The sequence below is a fragment of the Gobius niger genome (genome assembly GCF_951799975.1).
Source record: "Gobius niger genome assembly, chromosome: 9".
Lineage (NCBI taxonomy): Eukaryota > Metazoa > Chordata > Actinopteri > Gobiiformes > Gobiidae > Gobius > Gobius niger.
Window position 1 is genome coordinate 14,270,930 of NC_136860.1, and position 25,213 is coordinate 14,296,142.

General features: G+C 40.6%; 1 protein-coding gene across 1 annotated transcript in view; it reads right to left on the reverse strand.

Moving 5' to 3' along the window:
• Positions 1-25,213, reverse strand: part of clasp1a (cytoplasmic linker associated protein 1a) — a 78,049-nt gene that overhangs the window by 34,671 nt on the left and 18,165 nt on the right. The window contains exons 3-12 of the mRNA XM_079563769.1: positions 16,814-16,892; positions 16,459-16,562; positions 16,247-16,338; positions 16,035-16,110; positions 15,850-15,947; positions 14,709-14,779; positions 2,060-2,200; positions 1,896-1,969; positions 1,689-1,781; positions 1,468-1,613 (exon numbers count right to left, since the gene is read on the reverse strand). Of these exons, the coding sequence (XP_079419895.1) occupies positions 1,468-1,613; positions 1,689-1,781; positions 1,896-1,969; positions 2,060-2,200; positions 14,709-14,779; positions 15,850-15,947; positions 16,035-16,110; positions 16,247-16,338; positions 16,459-16,562; positions 16,814-16,892 (974 nt within the window). The remainder of the gene's footprint in view (positions 1-1,467; positions 1,614-1,688; positions 1,782-1,895; positions 1,970-2,059; positions 2,201-14,708; positions 14,780-15,849; positions 15,948-16,034; positions 16,111-16,246; positions 16,339-16,458; positions 16,563-16,813; positions 16,893-25,213) is intronic.

Sequence of the window (25,213 nt, forward strand, 5' to 3'; positions counted from 1 at the left end):
AATCTTTACTTGCATTAGCCTAACTGTGTGTAAATAATGTATGTCGGCCTGTGCATTTTCTGACTCTACCTCATTCATTTATAATTAATGACATTTGTAGGTTGACTGCAGTGTTGCTAAGGCTCTCTAGCCATAAACTGATTAATGGTCTTTAAATAAGTTACAGAAAACACAGAATAATTACACAAAAGGGTGAAACTCAATTTTGAACATGAGGAACACAATTAAATAAGTCAAAGTTACAGCAAATATTAGTTATGTGTATGTCTCATTTATCTAAAATTGATTAAAGTGATAGTCTGGAAGTCTAAATGTTTTACAATTTTTTAAAAATCGGCCCCCTGGTCTTACATTTTGATGTAAAATAAGTAATAATATATATTATTATTATTTGTAAAGTCCCCCCTTCCCGGATCTCAGCATCTAATCAGAGTTTACTATCCTCCCACACTGACCAATGAGACGAGCTTTTCCTGCGAACCAGCCTGTCAGGTCCAATCAGAAGGAAAGGGGAGGAGCTTGATCGGTTACTATTGAAATTTCTGTTCCTGCTCTCATCATTTTGGAAACTAAAGGGTTTTCTGGTTAAGAGTTGCTCTCCCACTCCAGCTCTCCCTCCCTCACTGTCAACAACGAAATAATAGAAAAGGTTCATTCATACAAATACCTGGGTTCCATAATCGACCATAAACTCACATTCAAATTCAATGCTGAACACATATTTTCAAAATGTCAACAACGCCTCTTTTTTCTCCGTAAACTCTGCAAACTCCAAGTCCACCCGTCCATTCTCGCCTCTTTTTATGAATGTTTCATTGAATCCATCCTTACATTCAACATCACTGTCTGGTTTGGTTCACTCACTCTCACCCACCGCAACATGCTCAATAAAATAATCAAAATCAGCAATAAAATCATTGGTCAGGAGCAGGACTCACTCAGCAGCATCTATGACTCCAGAGTTCTGAGGAAAGGAACCCAGATCTCCACAGACTCCTCACATACTCTACACTCTCACTACGCCCTGTTGCCGTCAGGGCGCAGGTTCAGGTCCCTCCCTCTGGGGACAAAGAGGGCGACCTCCACTTTCCTCCCGACCTCCATCTGCCTGCTGAATAAATGACTGTGTGGACCTTGGTCTATCAAAGGCCCACTATATTGTTTTTTAATGAATTTATTATTGCTGTATGTTGTTGAATGTCTGTGGATGTACTGTTTTTATCGGGCCCGTACTGGCACTTCTCCTGCAAATGAAGTTCCTAACGGATAAATAAAGTGAATTTGATTTTGATTTGATTTAAGGAGGGGAGGAATTTGATTGTTTATTTATCAAAACAGCAGTCAATCTCTCCTCACTTTGCAAACTTACAGACTATCACTTTAAAATCTGGGAAATATCCAATTCTTTCAGCCAAACCCTCATTAAAACCTCATCTCATTCAAAGAGTACAGTTCTTCCGTACTCACCCCAGAGTGATGCAGGCCTCTCGGACCACCTGAGAGCGCAGGTCTTTAGCCGACAGTTTGAGGGGAGCCTCCAGGAGCCGCAGCTGCTGAGGGAAACCTTCATAGTCTGTAGCTCCAGCCAGTACCAGCGAGCGCACCTTCTTCAACTGCACACGGTGAGCGAGATAAAAATGTATTAGTAGCAACATAATGATCATTTATTGATCCATCGTGCATCTTACCGCCACAACCCTGTGCTCCCAGTCATGCTTGTCATCAGACAGCACCTCTCTGACCTTGGCCAGCTGATCCTCGAGCTCTCTATTAGAGTAGATCTGCAGAAGACAAAATGTAAATGCCAAAAATGTGGTATAAAACATGACAAAGATGATATAGTGCTACTAAATTCTTGGCCAACAACAAAATAAAGGACAGCGTAGTGAGCTTACCTGGGCAGGGGGAACATCCTCGAAAGCTTTGATAAAGTCTTCTTCATCAACAGCCCCAGCCCCAGCTTCTTTACCTTGAATTTAAAAAGTAATAACAACTTTAAGAGGGCTGCGGAGCTTTCTTTTTTTTATATATATATAGAAATTGCGAGACTTGGTCTTACCTGGAACCTTTGCTGTGTTGGCTGAGCTGGGCCTCCTCACAGAGCTCACGACAGTCCTTCTGCCACTAGGGGGCGCTTTGGAGGATGATGAGGAGGAGGACCGGCCTCCGTCCACTGAGTCTTCATCCTCAAAGTTTTTATCTGAAAAAGACATAGAAGACGGACGTTTAGTTGAAATTCTCACTTTTTCGGCGAGGGAAGCAGCTCCAAAAAAAAAAGAAGCAAAAACCAATAGCTGCCAATGTAGGAGGCGATGAAATGATCAGAATTAATAAAGTAAAGAAGAACTCTTGGCATGTTTTCGTCGAAGGAACACCCGGGCTCTTTCCAATGACTTACGCGTTGAGAAAAGAGGTTTCCGGAACGAATCAATAGATCATTAAAAATCTGTAAGCATCTTAGCTAACCCTGAGAACACACATCAACACCTCATCTCTCTCCCTTCCCAGTATCTCTTGACTCATCCGCCGCTGTGACCCATCTCTGTCAGGCTGCACGCATTCAACATTCAACATTCGACTGCCGGCACACTGGGATATAATCTGGATTGGCAGGAGGCGCGACACGCAGGCACCCATCACCTGCTCCGCAACACTGGCTGTCCACACCAGGGATTAGCCCCCAAGCTGGTGTGGGAGAGCAGCCACGCACTCAGCTGAGATGTAAGGTGTCGTCTAGTGTTGAAATGCATGGTAATATTACTGGGAGCTCGTGTATAGAAGAAGAAGAAGAAGAAGCCAGTGGCAGAATGCAAAACAGTAGATGGGTGATGGGTCCAAATTGATTGTTTATGGTCAGATAGCACACTCAAATGTACCACTCTCCTATAACCTCAATTACTTCCCTGTTACTATAACTCTGTAATAGTAGCAGAAGTAGATGTCAGAAATGATAGGTCACAGAAGGGGCTATAGTATGAGTAAATAGTAATTGCAGTAGTTGCGATGGAAACACTGTAGCAATAATAAAAGGTAGTACTTACTCGTGGTCAAATCAGCATTAATTATGGTTGTAACAATATAACAATAATTCCAACAACAACCAACAAAATGCTAAATACTTTTGTCACTTGCACCCAGATTATGGCAGATTACAATGGAAGGGGGAATTTGCATACTGGTGGTAAACTACGTACATATGCGCGACCACATCAGCGCGTCTGCACACATCAGCGCCAAAGGACCCTCCAACCATTCAAACACCATTCACCAGGCTACCTGGTATTTCCTTGCGGTCTCCCATCCAGGCACTAACCAGACCCATCCCTGCTTAGCTTCCCATGAAATAGGGCATTCACAAAGTGGTATGGCCACAAGGTCCGGGTTTGATCCTGGACCTTGTAAGGTCTGTCTTTGCATAATGTGCCTTCTGTTCTATTTTTTGTTCTAGTCTGTGTATCAATAGGGTCCCCTCTGGACGATAGTGTGATAGTGATAGAGTGTAAGTTTACATGTTAAACTGTGAAGTTGGGTTTACTTATTACATTTTAAGTGCCCAGCCCACATGAGCTCATAAGACACAAAAATGAACAGTAGGCAGACATCCAAATACATTAAACAAAGAGTGTCTTCTTATGTTGAAGCCAAGCGCTTAACACAAACTAAGCCAAAACTGAGACAAATGTAATAGTTGGAGTATAATTACCCGCCTGGACCTGCAATTTGATGAAATGTAACTAATACTACATAACTATATATTTTTAAAGTCCCTCCCTTTGCTGCACAACTAATCAGAATCTCCAGTGCCATAACTTTGACCAATGAGACGCGCTTTCCTGTGAACAGACTTCTGTGCTGTGAAGCCAGGACATGAGGACACATCAGAGCTGATGTTATTCGCCTTCTTTTGGGAGGTCCAATGAGGAGGGGAGGGAGCTTGATCGTTTTCTCTGTCTACTCATTTTGCAAACTAGGAGGAGGGACTTCAGGTCCAGTCAGTCAAGAGTCTTGATTGTTTACGCTTGAAACCTCTCTCTCTCTCTCTCCTCATGTCGCAATCTTACAGACCATCACTTTAACGCTGGTGGATTTAGAGAGAACACTGTTCCGACCTCATGGGTTAATATGTCATGAAAATTACATTTTAGCCATTTTTAAAACTGAAACTACATCTCGTACATTTAGGAAACAAACAAACAAGCACAACAAACACTGCTGGAATTGAACCGTTGTGACCCTAACATACTTCTTAACCATCACCTCATCACACATGCAGTATGCTAGCTTCCTCTGCTAACACATTTATCACAATGACACTGCAAATACCTCTAGCTAGTTAAGGCAACACAATATGGAAGCTGGCAACATGCTGCATGCAACAGGTTAGCTCGATCGTCACCCCACTAATCTCGCTTACCACATTCTTACACAATTCAACCATATCTAGGCAACAGAGGCAATCGGGAAAGGTAATCCGTCTATCTTACAAGCGCAGATTTTCTTGCACACCAGTCTCTTCAGCATGTTTTCCCCCTTCCACGCGCTCCCACTGGCATATCTGTGCGGGTGATGTGGTGTCGGCTGCTGGCTGCGATGGAGACAGACAAGCCTTTAGCGATGGCGAGTAAGCAGCATGAGAGTGTGTGTCAGCCACCAGCGTGACGCTCCCGTCCTTAGGGAGAAATGCCATGGGAGGGGTCTATTGTTAAGCCAGCACGCTCTCTGTCGATAGAAACAGCTACTTGCTCACGTGCATTCTTTAGAAATTGCTCGGAAATTGCTGGATAGGTGGTTGACGAGCATGAATTGTTCATTTCCATATACTGTAGAGCGAAGCATGAATAGACAACATAGAGGAGCATTGCTGTGGTGGCAGCTCAATGATAAAGCCAGTGTTAAAATCCAAAATTGATCAGAGAAAGGTGAGAGGAAGAGACAGGTGAGGTAGAGAGGGAGGGAGAGGGGTGAGAGAGAGAGAGAGAGAGATGAGAGAGAGAGGGAGAGGTGAGAGAGGTGAGAGAGAGGGAGTGAGAGAGAAGAGGAAAGAGAAGGGTGAGAGAGAGAGAGAGAGAGAGAGACAGACAGACATAAGAGGGAGAGGCAGGTGAGGCCGAGAGAGAGGGAGAGAGGGCTGAGAAAGAGGTGAGAGAGTGGAAGAGAGACGAAAAGAGGGGATGAGAGAGAGAGGAGTGAAAGAGAAGGGTGAGGGAGAGAGAGAGGGGTGAGAAAGAGAGAGGGAGAGAGAGAGAGAGGGCTGAGAAAGAGGTGAGAGAGAGGAATAGAGGAAAAGAGAGGGGTGAGAGAGAGATGGGGCGTGAGAGAAGAAAAGAAAAGGGTATGAGAGGCGTGAGGGAGAGAGAGAGAGGGTTGAGAGAGAAGTGAGAGAGAGGAAAAGAGGGTTGAGAGAAAGGGGTGAGGGGGTGAGAGAGGGCTGAGAGAGAGGGCTGAGAGAGAGGTGAGAGAGAGGAAAAGAGATAGACAGACAGAGAGGTGAGAGAGAGAGAGAAAGAGACAGGTGAGGTAGAGAGGAAGAGAGAGGGGTGAGAGAGAGAGAGAGAGAGAGAGAGAGAGAGACAGAGAGAGAGAGAGACAGAGAGAGAGGTGAGAGAGACACAGACAGCCAGACAGAGAGGAGCGAGGGAGAGACAGGTGAGTAAGAGAGAGAGAGAGAGAGAGAGAGGAGCGAGGGAGAGAGGGCTGAGAATGGAGTGAGAGGAAGGAAGAGAGAGGAAAATAGAGGGGTGAGGGAGAGAGAGAGGGGTGAGAGGGAGAGAGAGAGGGCTGAGAGAGAGGTGAGAGAGAGGAGGAGAGGGGAAAAGAGGGGGGTGAGGGAGAGAGAGGAGGTGAGGGAGAGGAGGAGAGGGGTGAGAAAGAGAGAGAGAGGAGAGGGAGAGAGGGCTGAGAAAGAGGTGAGAGAGAGGAAAAGAGAGGGGTGAGAGAGAAGAAGAAAAAAAAAAAGAATGAACAAAATCACTCCAAAATAACTGTTTAGTTAAATTGATCTCATGACATTATGTTGTTGTTACTTCAGGCGACCAGCAGGGGCGAAAGCATACAGATGATGCAGAAGCTACAGAAACGACTCCAAAAGTCGTTTTACATAATACATGACTTTCTCTTTCATGGCAAGAGAACACAAGTCCAAAGGGATGATGAATTTAGAGAAAGGTTTTGCAAAGTTACAGTCTGAGAAATAAACAGCTTTGGGAGGGGATTGATACTGAAAGAAGAGAACTGAACTTGCTGGGGGGTAAGTACAAACAGAAACCAAAATCCACACTGATGTAATGGCAGATTAAAAGGAAAAAAAGAGCTCTTTTTTATTAAACAAAGCAAGACTGTCAGGACTAATGGAATGTATAATAATGCCTGAACATCGTTTAATATAACATGATCACAAATACTTTATACTTTTGAGATTTGAAGATAGTCTGTAAGACCAAAATGAAACAACAACGGTATGCAAATCACTTTTTAGCTCAACGGTGTACTTTTTTATGGTGCCATTAATTGCAACACTCGCAATGAAAAAAAAAAAGTAGCATGCTATGTATAAAAAAGTTGACCAAAATCTAGAAACAACAGCGAGAGAAGGAGGGCCAACCTTTTGCACCGTCAACAATAAAAGCAGCATATAAATCCTCACATTCCTCTTTTTATCTACTCATATCCGTCCCGTCATGGTCTCGGTTTGTCTTCATGTCTCTCATAACTCCGGCCTGGTGTTGATGATGTGGGGACGCTCTAGGCGGTCACGGGCGGTCACACTCTGAGATCCCCCCCCGGCAGCAGAAACAGGAATGTAATATTACATAACAGACAGATGACTGCAGATCACTGTTATGTCACGGGCCGGGGATTACCTGTCGATTAGTATTGCAGGAGTGAAGATCAAATAGGTGTAAGCCAGCATAAGCACTTCGTAAATATGGATAAAAGTGAGAAGCTAAACAAATTAAATAGAGTTAGGGTGATTGTCATAGTCACAACTTTAGGCCTACCTGCTGCATCATCTGGTAGTTCAGACACTTGGGTAAATATTTTGGCTGCTCTACACCAGTTTCTACACCAGCTTCTGTTTTGGTTTGGAAGACTATTATCCAATCAGAAAGCAGAATGAGCCCTAGGGCTGTGCAATTAATCGAAATTCGACTACGATTTCGATTATTACACTAAACGATTATTAAATTAGCATATTTGAAATTATTTATTTATTTATTTATTCACTTTTTTTTTTTTTTGCAAAGCAGACACGCGTTATTTCATGCCGCTGGGATTGTTTTCCCTTCGCATTTCATGTGCCATGGCTCAAAAACAAACATTGCTGTGTGATGATGTCATCAGGCCGCGCTGCTCAGTTTACTTGTGCAGGTGTGAGGGCTGGCCAGCAGGGGGCAGGTGTGAAACAGACACCTCTCCTTAATCGAGGCATACTTGAAATCATTTGTACTTTTATGACTGTTCAAAAAACATAAAATACTCAGCATAGTTGTAAAAAATAAATAAAATAAAGGTAGACTTTTTTTTTTTTTAAGGCAACAAATAATTTGAATAATCGGGATTTCAATTATGACCAAAATAATCGCGATTGTTATTTTTTCAATAATCGAGCAGCCCTAATGAGCCCCACACTTAGGGTTACCAAGTCCTTCCCAAATACAGCCTGGAAAATATAAAGGGACTCTCTCCTGCTTCCACAATCCCAGCCCTTGTCCCCGATCAAGTCCTAATTGGTGCTAGTGCAGCCTCCAGAAGTCAAAGCTCAGTCGCTTCCTTTAAAGTGGACATACTGTATCATGCAAAATGGACTTTCTTGAAGTTTGAACCATGTTTTAACGATCCCTCGTCAAAGATATTTCACAACATTCAAGCAGTTAAATGTAGCTGTTTCTTCTTCTATGGTGTCAGCGCCTCGTTCTGTACTTCCAGAGTGCAATTGAGTCATTGTTCAAACCCTAAAACTGTTCTCCACATTTATAAAGCCCATAACGCAACAATATTGATTTTGAGCCGTTCTGTGCACGAAGTGTGTTCATCACGCACTGCTGGAGCTGCTAACCACACCGTACGTACAAGCTCGAAGTGATTTTTCAGAAAATTATTCCTGTAGCTGCCAGCAGGAGGAGCCCCAGTCAAGATCTTCACCAGCTCTTTCCCCCACATTCATTGTTGCAATTTAATTCTTACAGAGACATATTTTCAATTATAAACACGTAAAATATATAAACCCAAAATAATGCATGACATGTCCACTGTCCAGGCACTGAACTAAATTTAAACAACAACAACAACAAGACGAATGCTCTTCATGACCTGCCCACAACACTGAGGATTCAGGGATAACCTAAATACCAGCTCCGGGCAAAAGGACCGCCCGGACAATGCTTTCTCAAAGAGCCTCTGTCTCCCTCGGTCACGTGGGCACAAGGGGGGGACAGACCGATGCACTTGGCAAAGCATTCTGGGAAAAAACAATCACATCATTCACAAAGTCCAACACAGTTTATCCTCTTGTCTGCCAACTCATCACTCTCCAAACCTATAAAGCTACCAAACTGAAAGTGCAGTTCTAATCCACTGCAATGATCTGCTGATAAGAACTTTCACAAAATAAAACAAAAAACTGCATTCATTCATTGCTTTCACTCCATCAATATATAAAGCAGTGGCAATCGTATAACTGAAGACGACACATTTGCTGCAATACAGTAGCAATCGCGGTATCCGAGCTATATGCATAAGCAGCTAATCTCCACTGCACAGCTCTGTATTCAATCTGACTGTGTGTGCTGTGATCAAAAGACTTCCTCGGGCTCTTTCCCCTTGTATATCCACCCTCCTTTCTGCTGCTCCCACCGCTGCCAACCATTTCCTACTGAAAGTCAGACACAGAAATAGCCTCTGCCCATACAGTTTAATCCTGAAACGATGTAAAGTGGCCGCTTTCAGCACCATATGTAGCATAACCGAACACTACGGGGGGCATCGCTGAAACGTGAACTCACTGGTGTTGAAAGAAGAAGACACAATTCTAACAGTCATAGAAAAATCTAATTATTTTAATCCCAATGCACAATATAACTTAATTACTTATATAAAAGTATTCCATGAATATATAGCTCTAAACATTTGAAATAACATAAATAAACCAAATTGCGTTTTGTGCTGCACCCTGTAGTTGTAGTAATTCCTGTTTCCTCTCTGTGACAGTAAAAACGTGAGAAAGATGATCCATTATCTGATATGGAGGTGGGGTGACATGCAATTTGCTTTATAAAACTACATTATTTGCTTGCTACCTATAGTAAAAACAAATGAACAACACACAACAAATGCACATTAGCCATTAGCCCAGTGCAGGATAAATAAACCCAGTGCCGTGAGTGGGGTGAAACAGTGCGTAGCTTGTTTTGCACCCTCTTTTCTGCAAACGGAGGAGGGTGACGCTTCAGTTTATGTAACAGCAGGGAGACAAAACCTCTGGGATTCAGCCAATTACAAGGACGGCATATTAGGAGCTCTGACACCGCTTATTTACACAGATATGCAGTGAAAAACCGGGCTGGTGGTGGTGCTGGCTCGGGCTACAAACACTGGCACTGTGCAGGGGACTGTTTTTGCATTATGCATTGATCTGCTATAAATGGCTGCTCAGAGTACACAGCGCCATGCCAAAGACACCTGACTGCCTTTGGACCAGCACAAAGAGTCAGCTGGCTTGGAGACTGAGGAGAGTTCTGTGGAGGTCAGGATACCAGGCAACTGGGCGCTCCATGGCATTTTAAGACTGGAGTCCATTCAACGCTCAGTATTTAACGTTACTTTACTAGAGGCGTAGGAAGATCAAGACTTGCTTAAGTGCTATGACTGGGAGCAACAAAGGATTATCATTCAATAGATCTTGTAAAAACTGGTACATAGCAATAAAATCAGGTGATAGACTGTGTTGTCTCAACTTGTTGACGGTATCATCCCTCATGATTTGCTTTCGCTGTTGAACTGTCCAATAAAGCCAAAAAGATCAAATATCAACCAGGGAAAAAATTTGATATATAGTCCCGATCAAAAGTTTTAGACCAGTTGAAAACCAGTAAAATATAAAATTTTGCATGGTTGGATCTTATCAAGGTTCCAAGTAGAACTTCAATATGCAAAAAGAAGAAATGGGAGTAAGACAAAAAATAATAATTGAGTAAACCTTTTACTGAAAACAACAATTAAACAGATACACGCTGTCTTTGCAGCGGATCTAAAGCTTAGGACCATATGCCTTTAAAAGACCAAATCTGTGCAAAAATGTGGATTTTGTGTCATCTTCTGTCAGGTATTCACACTGCCATGACGACCTGCATAAGCAGAGCCTCTCACAGCGCGCCATCACTGCTGAGGTGGGACGCACACAGTCGTTCTTAATTTCTTAAAAGATCCTGAGAGTTATAAAAATCCAGAAGAATAACATCACTCTTTTGGACCATCGTTTTGATCCCCTGATGTAAATCCAATTGAGAACCTTTGGGGATGGATGGCAAGGGAAGTTTACAAAAATGGATAATAGTTCCAGACAGTCGATGCCCTTCGTGAGGCCGTCTTCGCCACATGGAGAAATATTCTCACTCACTCAAGGGCTGCAACCAATTGAAGTGATCAACAATAACAGTGGAGCTACTCCTCACTGAGTTCATGTTTGGAGCTTTGATTTCTGTTTTTCAGAGGGCTTCGATTGTTGTTTTATTAGGTGTGGTCCTAAACTTTTGATCTGCTTGCAAAACAGCCTACTTCAGTTGTTGTTTTCAATTAACTCATTTATTTTGTCTCACTCCCACGTGTTCTTGTTGCATCTTGAAGTGTCATATTATGAAAAGTGTCTGTTCTTACTTTGTTTACAGACAAATGTATTTGCCGTGTCAAAAAAGGCAGTAAAATAATTGGTTTAAAAAATATCTGATTCCAAACAAGCCTTCTGCATAGGGATTTCTCATTACATTTTAAGCATTCAATTGCATGCACTGTTCTGATCATCCCCATCTAATACTTTTACATATATGGTTATTTTCATTCATGCATATATAGCAGAAAAAGTCCAAACAAATACGCATAACCACACTGCAACCCTTAATGACGTGCAATTTTAGCAACAATCCCAAACTGCAGCCAATCCAGCCACCTCTACGTTCACCGAGGAGAATGTGTCTTGCACCCACAGCTCGAGCGGTGAGGGAAAAAGTGGGTTTGCTGCAAAATGCTGCTTACGTAACACAACTAAAACCCTTATACGTAGCTTATGAAAGTACTATACACCCCTTCTCCACTTACAACAAAACACAAAGTACTGCATAATTCCCCCGTCCTCCCCTCACTGGGTGAATCTGCGTATGTCGTACCTTCTCCGGCCGTCATGGTTCGAGGCTGTTCTCCTTTCAAGAGCCAAAGGAGCTGTGCGGAGGGATCCTCGCGTGCTGATGTGTTTACCTCCAAGTCCGAGCACTGCCGCCGCGCACTGCTACCAATGCGTTTGTTTTGGTCCCTCACTCTCTCTCCCCTCACTCTCTCCCTCGCTCCTCTGCGGCGCCCTCCCACAGCATGTGCCCTCTTTTCTCATGACAGCGACGCCTCCCTCCGCACCCACGCTCGCTGAGAAAGGATGCATTCAAACTGCCGGAGATTAACGTGAAATTCTGATCCCACGGCGTTTATTTTCTCGCTCGCGGTCGCAATAAAAATCCCCTCTTATGCAAGTAACTTTGTGTTCTCTCGAGCTTTTATTCCGCTAATAAATATCTTTTGTTGTTTACGCATTTAAGGGGAGACACTGCAGGCAAAACTCAATTTTTTCAGTTTTCAGGTTTTTTTGGCCAAATTGGTCTCTGGACATATAAGCTTTCACCCGGAAACAGAAAATATGCCTAATCTTCACAATAACATGTTTAAATATTGCGCTGATTCAATGTTTGCCCATAGACTTATATGGGAGAATGCAATTTCAAGGGCCTTTTTCTCAAAACACATTTTTCTGTCATTGTGGCGACACTATGTCCACGTCAGTCGGACCTAAAGACTTCACATTATACAGCCTTGGACTGAACAATACTTGGAAGATTTTTTCAGAGGGATTTTTTATTATTTAATCCCTGGGCCCATTTATTGAGTCAAAAAATAAGGCAAAAAATATTTTTTTTTACAAAATTTTCCACTAAAAAACAGCTTATTTTAAAATTAAACAAGAAATCCAAAATCCCCTCTGAAAAAGTCTTGGTAACTCATTCATCAATAAAATGAAACCATAAGTTTGAATGTAGCTCTATCCATTATTCAGATTTCGTCGCCGAAAAGATGGGAAATTTGGGGCATTTTTAGGCATAAAACACCTTGTTCTTATATGAAAAGATAAAATGACAGAAAACTTGCCATGTATTGATCTACAGCAACAGTTTTAAATTGATATCTGTAAATATACATTTTTTCCCTATTCACCTGCAGTGTCTCGCCTTAAGCTTGAACCAGCAAGGAAAGACATGAGAAATATGCAACAGAAACACTTGCTATGAACCGAAGCTGTACATACTCCTTTGCAAACAACATATCCTCTCTTCAGGGTCTTTAATATGTAATGTATAAAAGCTAAAGCTTCGATCACAACAAACATGTTCTGAAATACATGTGATTCTTGTAATAGCAGTTCAAATATTTCAGCTTTGTTTTAATCTCTTCTTACATTGCAAATCTGAAACGCGACATCACGACTTATTCCTTCCATAATTGGATGAGACCCCTGTGCTTGTGTGGAATATTACAATGAATAAAAGCAGAAGCGGCCAATAAAAGAGTGCTTTAGTAAAACATCATGGCATAACAGCGGCGCAAACATCACTAAAAGCAGTTTGTCAGCTTTAATAATCTACCTTGACCTTTAAAAGCACACACAGTGCAAACTGCAAGCGTCAGACGTGTCCTGTGTGTCCAAACTCTCGACAGAAAAGTGTCATGTCACGTTTAACACCGTCTGCACTGGGATTAGCTTTAGGGCTACAAATACAGACAATGGCTCAACAACAAATTGTGGAATATTAAATAAAACTCCAGACATGTTTTTTAAAACTTGATCAGAAGCTAGAAAAAAATCATAGTAATAAAATAAGAACAATTGTGGGAGGCCTCAATTTTACCTTTAAAGTGATGCTCTAGCTTAAGTTCACAAGCCGCTCTAGTTAGCTATATCAATTTGAAGAAAAACAAAACAAAAACAAAGGAAAAATGCTACTATTATGTGATGGGCAGAAAACTAAATAATTCTTGTCATTCTTTGAGTTAGTTCAGCTACAAATCTTCTTTTCTCAAGTTGTAATGTGAGATTGAGAGGGGAGCCAATAGCATAACCGGCTAGCATAACAAAAGCTAGCAAGACCTGTTTCTTAGTTTAATTAATCATCTGAAAAATAAACAGCATCATATTCAAACCCAACATAACAGACGTATATCAATCTGATTTCTGTATGTGTGCGTCACTGTCATTGTTTTTCCTCCTTTAGCGGCACTCGCTTCGCAGTTTTCCTAACTAGCTTAGCACTTGTCACAACACATTTCGCACCACGACAAACTTGGCTGCCTCATCTGTTTAGCTCATAAGTGCTGCATATTGATTTTTTTGTGCTGAACAGTTGCAAAATATCGAGTCTAGTCTCAAGTGTTTTCTGCAAATGAGAGGATGTTTTGGAGCAATAATCCCACCGTCTGTTTATATCCTGTTTTAAAGGATACAATTAGCATTAGCCGCAACTGCTAATTGTACTGGGAAACTTAACCAAACTAATGAACTGACCAACATGATTTGTCAATTCATTTGTTACAATCATTGACAGTTTATGCAGTCAATGGCTACAATACAAGAATTAGCTTTGGAACTGTATGTTTATGCTGCGGTAATACTTAGCATCGAGAGGTAAAAGTTATACAAACAACCATGCTACATCTTTCCATTGAGACAGAATCTATGATATTATGTCAATTTATGTCATTTCTAATCCCTAAAAAAGCTTATTAACTGACAGATTTCCTCATCAAAGTGACTGAAAAGGACTACCTTCGTAATACTGTATTAGCCTAAAAGAAAAAGCCTCAGCACTGCTTCTCTGAAATGTATTGATAAAATGATATCTCTTGTTTGTCTGGCAGCGCAGAGGGATGCCAAGCTATGCCAAGTCCTGCAGTGCAAACTCACTTAGCCTCAGGTTATCAAGCTGTACCACAAGACAAAATGGGAAGATTTGGGCGCACAATAGTATAAACCATAAGAAAAGAATAAATAAGTCACTAGTTGTATTGCAAAAAAATAAACTCAATGGAACAGATAGAAATATAGCGTCAAAAACAGCCTCTTATGTTGCAAATCAATATTATTTAGACATGGTTTACGATTCAGTGAGATTCAGTTTCACTCCAGTTGTTACCAGTGGATTATCACGCACATGTGTTCTTTTCACTCTGAATAAAAGTCTCAACATTCTCTACTGACCGAGTGTGAAATAAAATAATAGTGATTCAGACTCCGTCGCCAAGATGCCATAAATATAGACGTCAGCAAAGCAAAATCAGTCAACACTTGTGTCATTGTCCACACATCCAGTCAGACTCCTTGAAATCAAGCTCCGTATCGACACATTTGATTCCTCAATGGACCAACGTTCAAGCAGCAGATGGTTAGACGACCTACTGACCTGAGCCTGAAGAGGAGATCATGTTCCCCGATCTTTGGACTTCATCGAATTTACTGAAGATTACATTCAACCTGGAGAAAAGAGCAAAGAGATCATGTACTTTCTGTAGAGGAACCGTGGATGGGCAGGAAACAAAGGGAAGGAGCATCTCCCACAGCACTGGGCGGCAGAGACGGCCAAGACTAAAATAGATGATGTCCACACTGATGACAAGCTGGGACCAGAATGCAGAAGGGAGCGGCAAACACGGGAGCATATGGTCCGGTGTGAAATATGACCAAGTCAAGATGCTGCAATCTCGCTGGTGCGCAAGATTCACACTTTTGGTTTGTGACTAACAGAAAAAAGGAAACTGAACTTACAGGACCAAATAATGGATACTAGTGTTCTTGGGGACATTTTTGTAATAATAATAACTAATGATATGCTGTTGCAAAATGAACAAAACCCAAATGATTTAATGTTTGATCTCTTAACTCACACTTGAACACACTTTCTCCAGTTTGGGTTTACCAAAAGAGACAAGCTTCTTGGAAAGAAATCGTCAAAATAGAGAGAAAAAAGGGGATGAAACCGCAACCAAAAATCTACAAAAGAGCGTAAAAAACCCCTGTCAAAAACGCAAAAAAAAGTGACAAAAAAACAAAGAAAAAGCAAAAAAAAGAGCGACAAAAACGTGTTGGAAAAGTAACAATAACACGATCAAAAAGTGACAAAAAATTGGCAAAAATGCAGCAAAAAAATGACAAAAATGCAATACAAACGTGACAAAAAAAGCAATAAAAAAGCAACAAAAAACTGAAAGAAAAAAACCCCTAGAAAACGCTTCAAAAATATACACAAATAATATACATAAACGTGGTGACAAAACAGCTACGATCACTTTTGTCGGCCTTAGCTTTCAAATGAGGCGTCACACTGGCCTAGAGGCTGTAAGTTGTCCGGTCATAATGCTTTAATATTCAGGTAGTGTCAAACTGGACAAAACGCCTTACCACCTCTTACCACTAGATGGAGCACAAGTAAAAGATTTGCCGCAAAGTGGACTGAGAGATGTGAACATTTGGAACACTGTATGTCTGCATTGTATTCACAGTAAGTCAACAACCAAGTAAGAATTGAGTTGAAAGCGCTGTCATACCGTGACTGTGGAAGGCCCTTTTTGCTGAGGTCCGATCTGACCCTCTCCCCCACGTGTCGGTAGATTTCCACTAGACAGCTCATGGCTCCATCTCGAACCTGGGGATACCAGCAGAGAGTTTAATTCATAACAGAGGATGCAAGTCAAATATGTTTAGCATTTAAATGACAAATACTGGGACGTACCTGACTTGTGGGATCCCCCAAAAGGTTGCATATATGAGGGACTATTTTACTAAGAGTCAGACCTTGGGCTCCGTATCTGAAAGAAACAACGGACAGAACAGACCAATGAAATCGAGGTTAAAGGTATTGCGATTCATAATAATGTTACCGCAGGGAAGTCTGAACTCTGCTTCAGTGCAGGGTATTTTGAAAAACAGAAATGTAGTCCTTACGTGTTTAGCGTTGCGATTAAACAAAGGCACACTCCTTCTCTGGTTCTGTTGTTCTTGTGTTTGAAGCCTCCCTGCATTCTGTCCCACACATACTGCAAAGTAAAGCACACAAAAAAAAAAAACATGGATAAAAAACAACTTAAGCTACATTCTAGTCAGACAGCAGACAATTGAACGAAATGGATTTATTTAAATTGATGTGGGGAAATAACCTGTGGCGATGCAGCTTGTTCCATGATTTTTAGCAGCACTGTTTGATCTTGATCCCGTACTTGATCTTTGGAGTCTCCCAATCGATCTATAAGGCTGGGGAGAACTGAAACAGAAATAAAAATACAGGATAAGTATCACAAGCATTAATAAAAAAAAATAAAAAAATTAGGAGAATAATGAAAAATATTTGTAATATCCCCTTACTGGTAGAGAGTATTATGTAAAAATTGCATGTAATGGTATGGCGAATAAAATGAATTTAGTACAAAATAAATAAAAAATAAAATAAAAATAAAAATGAAAATAAAAAAATGTCACTGAAACTACAGCTGAAGCATCGAAAACATTTCTTACCTGTCCCTATTTGGGCCCTAAACCGGTCCTGTAATCTTGTCACTAAGGCAGATAGGAGATCCAAGCCCAGCAGTGCCACCTAGTGGACGTACAGAAGAGGCGCATGTCAGTCATACGTTAACAAAATAAAAATCTAAATCATCTCAAATCTTTACACGAACAATTTCTAAAATCAAATAAAACATTCACAAATAAAATAAATTCTAAATCTACAGTTTTAGCATTTACTGTTTTACGCTAGCTCTATTTTTGACCGTGTGCTTGCAAGGGATTATGGGTAAACACAACGTTTGTCTGTTTGCAGGCGTTTTAAACAAGTATGTGAGGAATAAGCCGTGAAATCTCAACAATATTGCGACAGGTTTCGTTTGAGGACACGGGCAGACACTCTGACCCAGTTTTTAGTTGTCTCTTTTCGCACCGTGACCGAGAAGCAGAGCACCGAGCAGGGATAGACTCCCGGAAGCCCCTCCCACCCAACTTTCCTTGTCATGGGGTGAGTGAGCTGCTCAATGAACGTGTAGTGAGAGTAGCCCTGCTGACACCATATCAACACTTACGCATCACCTGGACTCCGGTCTAGGCTATGGTGCAATTTTTGGAACCCTACAAACATGTACAATGACAAATTTCTGAAAGGTAAAGCCGCGCACGAGGTGAGGGCAAAGCTTGTCATGATAGAGAAGCAAGGAGGACATCTAGTGGCGATTGTAAGAAGTGCAACAGATATGCTACGCTAGCTCAAATTAGCCTGCCCTTACATTGTAGGGTTAGTGCTGGATCGTATGCGACGGTCTGCTGTAATTTTGTATAGATCTATGAGTTGGTTTGTCTAAAAATACAAATAATCCTAACCATAATCCTTAAGGTTAACTCCTTAACTTCCACCTGAACCGAGCACAGTTTCTCCAGTTTGGCTTTACCCCAATCCAAAAGCTTCTGGAAAAAAGCTGTGAAAATAGCAACAAAACTGAGACGAAAACAATGATGGAAATGTGACAAAAAAGTGACGAAAAATTGATGAAAAAGTGGCAAAAATGTCACAAAAAATTGATAAATAATTGACAAAAAAAATGACAAAAAAAATTGATGAAAAAATTTCAAAAATGTGACAAAAAAATTGACTAAAAATGTGATAAAAAAGTGACAAAAATGTGACCAAAAAATGGACGAAAAAATGACCAAAATGTGACAAAAAAATGACAAAAATGAGTTGAACACCCAACAAAAAATGTTGGGAAAAAAATCTGATGACGTGAGGAAAAAGATCCTCTCGGTTCAGGCGGGAGTTAAGAGGTTAACCATTTCCCTGGCCCTAACCTTAATTTGTGTCATGATATCTCACGTTTTCACAGCAGACTATCCCTCCGGAGCATACGATACACTACATTGTATTGTTTACTATCAGAGGGGGAAAAAAGATCATATGACGTAATAAACAGTAGGCGTTTGAGACATTTGGCATTCATTGTGGTTCCCTTATTTCTTAACTTAGTGTTGCTTTCTGCAATACCAGAATAAAATACAAATATTTTTGGCTAGCTTTGTCAATCTATTTTTTTTAATTATTTTTTTGTATTGTTTTTTGTCAGGAAGAAATATTTATGTTGAAGGTTATATGGTCTACACACAACATGTTTTTGCTCCCCCCCCTTTTCACCCATTCCCTCCACCCTTTTCGCCCCCCACCCCCATGCCACACGTCTCAAACCCCAGACAAAACCCAGAAAACTGAAATTAAAATAGATACATCACAGCTATGGCAACAACACTATATAGACAGATTGAAAGATAATAATAATAAATAATTTTTAAAAAGAAAAAGAAAAAAGAAGAATTTAAAAAATGATCAACAATAACATCTGAAAGGCCTAGTTTTCAAACATGTAGAAGTAAATTTACTGGGGTACGTTTGGGAAACATTGGAAAAAATGTAGGAAATGATGTAAAAATTTGGGGCAGATTGGGGTAAAATTGGGGAATGTAACGTGAGAGAATGTGAAGATATTTAGGGGGGGAAATAAAAAAAACAAAAAATTCAGGGAAAAAGAAAATATGAAAAAATTGGTGGTACGATTCTTTTTTTCTTTTCTTTGTCAATCTAAAAAATAACACATGCTAGCCTGGTTACTTTATCCACAGTATATATATTATTTTTACAGACAACATTATTATTCAAAGATATCCAAACATGTGTCACCATATTACCTTTAGAAGTTTATTCACAAGGCTAATGTACAAAATCACTTGCATGACATTATGAGGAACGTTTATTTATTTTGTTTTTTTCAGCAGGACAATGGCTAGGAGGACCTTGTGTTACATGAGCAGTTTGTCCATCATGGTGTCAAACTTGCAAAGAAGAACATAAAAACAAATACTCTGGGTTATTGAAATAAATGGGCTACTAATAACAAGGGTCCTTGAAGTTCAAATTGTGGTCAAATTCCCGAAGAAGGGACTTGGGTCTCACATGAGGTCTGTGTAGCCCCAACACAGAGGCTTTGTGAGAGGACGCTTTATGTCGAGATAAAATATGGCTTGAACAATGAGGGAAATTTAAATCACGCTAACCCACGGTGCATGCACAATACTTAGTCTTTGTCATTTTTAATTTCATTCATCAAAGTCCAAACTCTCTTCAAACCAGTGATCTGGAGGCTGTAGATCTGTCCATAACAAAATGACCGTGCCGATAACTAAGACTGACCATAGATTTAACCACTACTGAAATACAACTGGTTCATTGCACAGCCAAGATGTCAACACACAACAATGCAAAGTACATTTCTGTGCAAATACACGGTCTCTCTTTACACCCCCACACCCCCCACCCAAAGCAGCCAACAGGCGCACCCCGCCTCTTCAATTTGCATCCAAATCTCCCAGACATCATCCCCTCCAAATCCTCTCTGAACCCTCATTTCTCCTGCAGCAGCTCACGGTGCAGTCCAAATCCATATCGGCACATTTTGCACACTGTTTACCTAAAGTATATGCAAAATCCACACCATTTACAGGCCCAGTCATTATTCTTCAACAAAATGACATTGCGTAGTGTTAGCGTAGCATGCTAGAAGTGTAACTATGACACAGTAAGTGAAAAATAATGAATTTTTAATACTTTTTGGGTCAGTCAAGATATCAAATGTAGCAAGCATCTCATCTTGTAACTAGATACCCATAATGGAAGCACAGTGCTGTACTTTGTGATTCTATTGGGGGCATAGTGGACACACAATAAATGCAGGAAAGGCCATTTATTTCTTGCTTTGTACAATGCCAACACCACGGAGTCAGGTTTGTTCAAGACACCAATCTCACGTCATGATTCAACAATGATGTTTTTGTTTGTTCTTACTTTATTAAAGTTAGGCTATTCTTTCTTAATGCACCTTGATAAAAGTTACGCAACTTATTTTCTCATTTTGGCTGCACTGATGCGAAGCAAATGTTATTGTTTCTGTACCTCAGAGTTCAGTCTATCCGACTATTCAGGCTACACATGAATAATAATAAAAAACATAATATTGGATGACTCTTATTACCACACTTGCTGCAAACCTGTTATGTCACCTTTTCCAAGAAACCAAAGAAGAATCCTATTAGGGCTGAAACAACTAATCGATTAATCGACAACTAATCGATTACTAAAATAGTTGTCAACTACTTCAGTAATCGATTAATTGTTTTCTAGTGAACACAGACTAAAATAGAGCAAAAATGACATGACAATTATGTATTTGGGATGAAAACCTACTTTATTTTTAAAGTGAGGGTCTGCAGTGTTTTGTACATTGTAAATTTCATAAATATCTGTCTTTGCCTCGTCCAATCAGAAAGCAGAATTAGCACAAAGAGCCTTCTACAAACGTTTACTTTAAGTTTACTCCATCCGCGTGTCCTCAAGCGGCGCCACTTTAGCTTTATGTGGTCAATGCATTGGAAAAAATACAATTTCCATGCACCTTTCACAGCCAAAGCGATTAATCGATTAATCGTGAAAATAATCGGTAGATAAATCGATTTTCAAAATAATCTAAATCCTATAGATTTTTCACCAGCTACTCTATACTAGTATCAAAACTGTGCTTGCCCATGTTGGAAAATGTAAAAAACAGCCAACCACAAGCCACTTCTCCATGTGGAAGTGCTTTTGAAATTAAATAAAGATGTGCCTCCTCTCATTACCTCTGAAATCAATGAATAGGTTGTTAGATTTCACATGACACTTTTATGTGATCACAAGGAATAACACGGGGTAAACGTCTCTCTACAACTGGATGCTGCGTTTACAATGGAAACTATATTAATTGTGAGGACACGACTTTGAGCCTGGCTGGGTTTAGTGACAGCTGTCGGTTACTGCGCAGTGCCCTGTGATTAGGCACAATACCTGGGGCTGCCGTCAGGCCCGCAGTCACAGAAGATGGATGTTCGTCTTTGTAGTTGGTTCCTTTAAGCTGTTCCAACGCTACAGCTGATGAGCATGAATCATTCGGCACGTAACGTCAGAAGAAGAGAGCTTTGTCCGTGCTTTTATCAGATGACTGCTGTTGACCACGGATCAAAATTATGAATTATCTTATGAGCAAGAAAAGAAAAATGTACGTTACATTTGCTGAAAGCCAAATGTAAACAGAGCTATGACCTTAAGTTAGATGTTTGTAGTCAGTCAGTCAAATATATTGCTTATGTGTACCACGGTAGCTTAGAAGGTTCGGGTTCGATTCCCACCAGGAACGAGATCTTTCTTTGTGGAGTTTGCATATTCTCCTAAAAACATGTACAATTGCTGGGTTGCAGGTGACATCACAGCATTCTAAAGGCCTATACTATTATATAGAGGAAAAATTATTTTGTTTTTGAGGAAATGTTTGGTCTTGTACAGAGAGATCGTGGACCCAGTGACTGATATTAATGATCATTTTTTAAATTCCTATGTTTTCTTTTTAGCTACGACTTGTGAAATTGTAATGCTGTTAATAGGAAAAAAAACTGGCTCCTGCCCCCCGTTGGGTCCGATGAAATCATCACATTCTAGAACCTGCAACCCAGCAATAGGACAGGATGATTGACAGTGTGCACGGGGGACGACAGAAGGCCACAATCCGGTGTGGCTTTCTCAATAACATGCAATGTCCCGACCAAATAGTGAAATGAAGACACTGTGGGCATATTGTTGCTGCAGTAAAGTCTTAAATCAACTTAAACTGTCACATAGTAAATGATGCACACTGCAAAAAGTAAATATCAAGCATTGTCTTAAATGACTTGAATTGAGGAAATATATCTTGTTTTGAGCGGTTTTCGCTAATTTAGACATTTTTCCTGATCGGATCCCAGTTTACTTTGCTTGTTTGAGGACATTTCAGACTGGTTCTAAGGTAAATCTCGCTTGAAATAAGAAAGCAAAATTGCCAATGAGATAAGACCAATTTTCTTACCCCATTGGCAAAGAAAATTACCTGAAATAAGGACGAAATGTATCGAAACGACTCCGAAACATCTCAGAACAAGTGAAATAATCTCGGACAAATGCCCAAGAACTTCTTAACTAGTCAAAACAACTAAAATTTGGATTATTATGCTCAAAATGAGATGTTTATACTAATCTAGTTAATTACTTTTTGCAGTACATTGCTGTAGAAGCCATTGTTATCAAGTGAATCCGACTTCATATTTTAAATAGGCGTCAAAGTCCCCAAAAAACAACAGGTTCTCGTACAAATGTGTTTCCTCCAGAAGTCCAGAGGTTTATCAATAGCTCTGCGCACACAACACAATACACTGGGATTGTGGTGCTGTTTATTTTTAACTTTATCACTGAATGTATTTAAAAATAAATCTGGCGCCCAAAGGATTAACAACACTATCACTGAGTAAAAACATTGTTCATAGCATTACACTACAGCACAAAAGCTTACCATACATTTTAATTAATATTGAATACAACATTTTGGATACTTTTCTCAAGTTTTATCACAGCATTAATGGGTGTACTGTTCTGTTCTGTGAAATGCTAAATGCAAAGGTGCTAATAATCCAGATATATTGCTCTGGATTATTAGCATCTTTTTGGCTAATAAGTAAAAAACTGCAAAAAACATTCCTCTATCTTGTGGCCAATTCACACAAAAGCCAACTCTTCCACACCTGTCTATTTAGGTCATGTTACAACATTTTCAAGGCATGTATTTTAGATGCCACAACCAAAACGGGACAACTCACTTCACCGCAAGCTATGTGTGTAGATGGGATGGGCACTTTTGAAAGCACTACTACCAACTCGGATCTGCTAACGCCGCTGTGATGAGTAATGCTAAAGCCACGGCGGCAACAAACGCTAGCAACAGTGGAGTTATCATATTGCTATTGGGTATGATTAGACTGCAGTGACCAAACCGTGAGTCAGCATCGCTCGGGACCCCAGGCAGGAGCACCGAGCATGTCATTATAGGAAAACACCCATTAGTGCTACTTTTTTTTCTTTTACAGCTAACGTGTATCCGCAGAGGAGACAAACACGCACCACTGCTTTAGTCTCTTCCGGATCATTTCACGTGCAGAGCCGCAGACGATGCTTCACGCTTGGCTGGTTGCAGTGAAAACATAGAAAGCAAAGTGTTTCCTCCAGAAAAACTGAGCTACTGATACTATGACACATTTTCCGAGTGGCTTGTTGGCCTGATTTGAGGAAACAATTTGAAAGCATAATGCAGTTATTCACAATGGCCGCTGGCTGCTCTGCTTTATGCCCACGACACTGGGGGCCGCCATTGCTGTAGTACCTCCATATCGCCGCTAGTGTCCCATTGAAAAGCATTGGAGTTTAGACACTTCAAACTTCAAAGACTGGTTTCTATTTTTTCAACACTAGACTAGGCGAGATATTCCTCCTGAGATAACGCTGGGTTAATCACAATTTAAGAAACCAGGCTGGTTTTCGTAAGAAGAATTTTAGAAATCTCGTACTTAATGAGGGTCGGACTGTTAGCATTGGAGCAGCGCGAGCTACACGTCACGCAAGGACCGAGTCTACGGTGAAGATCCCGCCCTCATGCCCGTTTTAGGGACATGCTTCGTCCGAGCTGGGGAGGGGGAGTCTGTAAATCCGCCATGACTCCGCCCTCGACCGTGGTTATTATGGTAAACGGGGAGGAGTGAGGAGAAGCTGTCCATTTATATATACAGTCTATGGTTATTCATCACAAAACGTTGCACCTTTAATGACCAGCAGGGGGAGTAGAGAGCAGAAATAGCATTTTGATGATAGAAGAAATGTATTTGCCCCCCAAAAAAGCTATATTTAATCTGTTCTATCAATAAAATCAATAAAATGTTGGAAATTTTGCTAGAACAAGTGACGGATTTATCTAGCAGTGTGTCGGCTTAGCACAGTTTCACAGTTGCAAAAATATATCCTCCAACATTTGTGTTGCACTTCTGTCCTGACTGGTGCACTGAAATCATCTTAAGAGGGCAATGGAAAAAACATTACATTTATAAGCTGAAGCTACACAGGCACAGACCTGCCACAATCTCTGAGCAGAAGGGGATGCCTTTGAAACGGCATGCTTATTCCAATAAAATAACAATATTTTAAGAGACCACACATATCCAGCAGTGCATCCCTATTATTTAGATGCAAAGTTCTTAAGCTATATTTGAGAAAAGGCTGGTAGCGTTTGTTGGGACTGCTTAAAAGGAGGAGTCGCAGACAGGAAATAATGCAGACAAACTGCTGCAGGCGTACCAGATGGAACCTGTTGTAGCCATGTGGTTGGCAATAACATGTTGGCTTTTCCCCTACAGCTAAATAATTCAGAAAATCAAGACAATTATCTAAAATATTTAACCAATAAATGCGCTAATGGCGAAAGAGTTATAGAAGAGTTATAGAAGAGTTGTAGACAGCGACAATGCAGTATGTCTATGTCCATTTAGAGCATTTAGTAGCTGTTCTCTTTCAAAAACACAAAGCAGTGTAAAAAATGAAAAGGATCCGTAGTGGCCACCAAGATTGAAATCCGATACCAGAATGTCTTACACTGTATAGAAAGCAAGAAGCTACATATTGTCGACTAATGAATGAAAACGCTGTGTGACTAGTTGCCACAAAAAAGTCAAGTCATACATACATCAAGTTTGTACTGTGTAATGTTGATCTAGTTTTAATGTTTACTTTTTCCTCTGTCTTTCACAACTGTGCTCTTCTAGGCTTAAGGAAAACTCTGCGCCAAAACATGAACCCACAATCGAAAATAACTTGTAACCGGCCTGGAGCAGATGGAAATTATCAAAAGGTGACACAACACGCGCAGCTGTTGCTTTCATTCGTGTTTTTGTGTTTACACTTTGAAGTATTGAGCATACAAATAAGCTTAATTCACTTGCAGC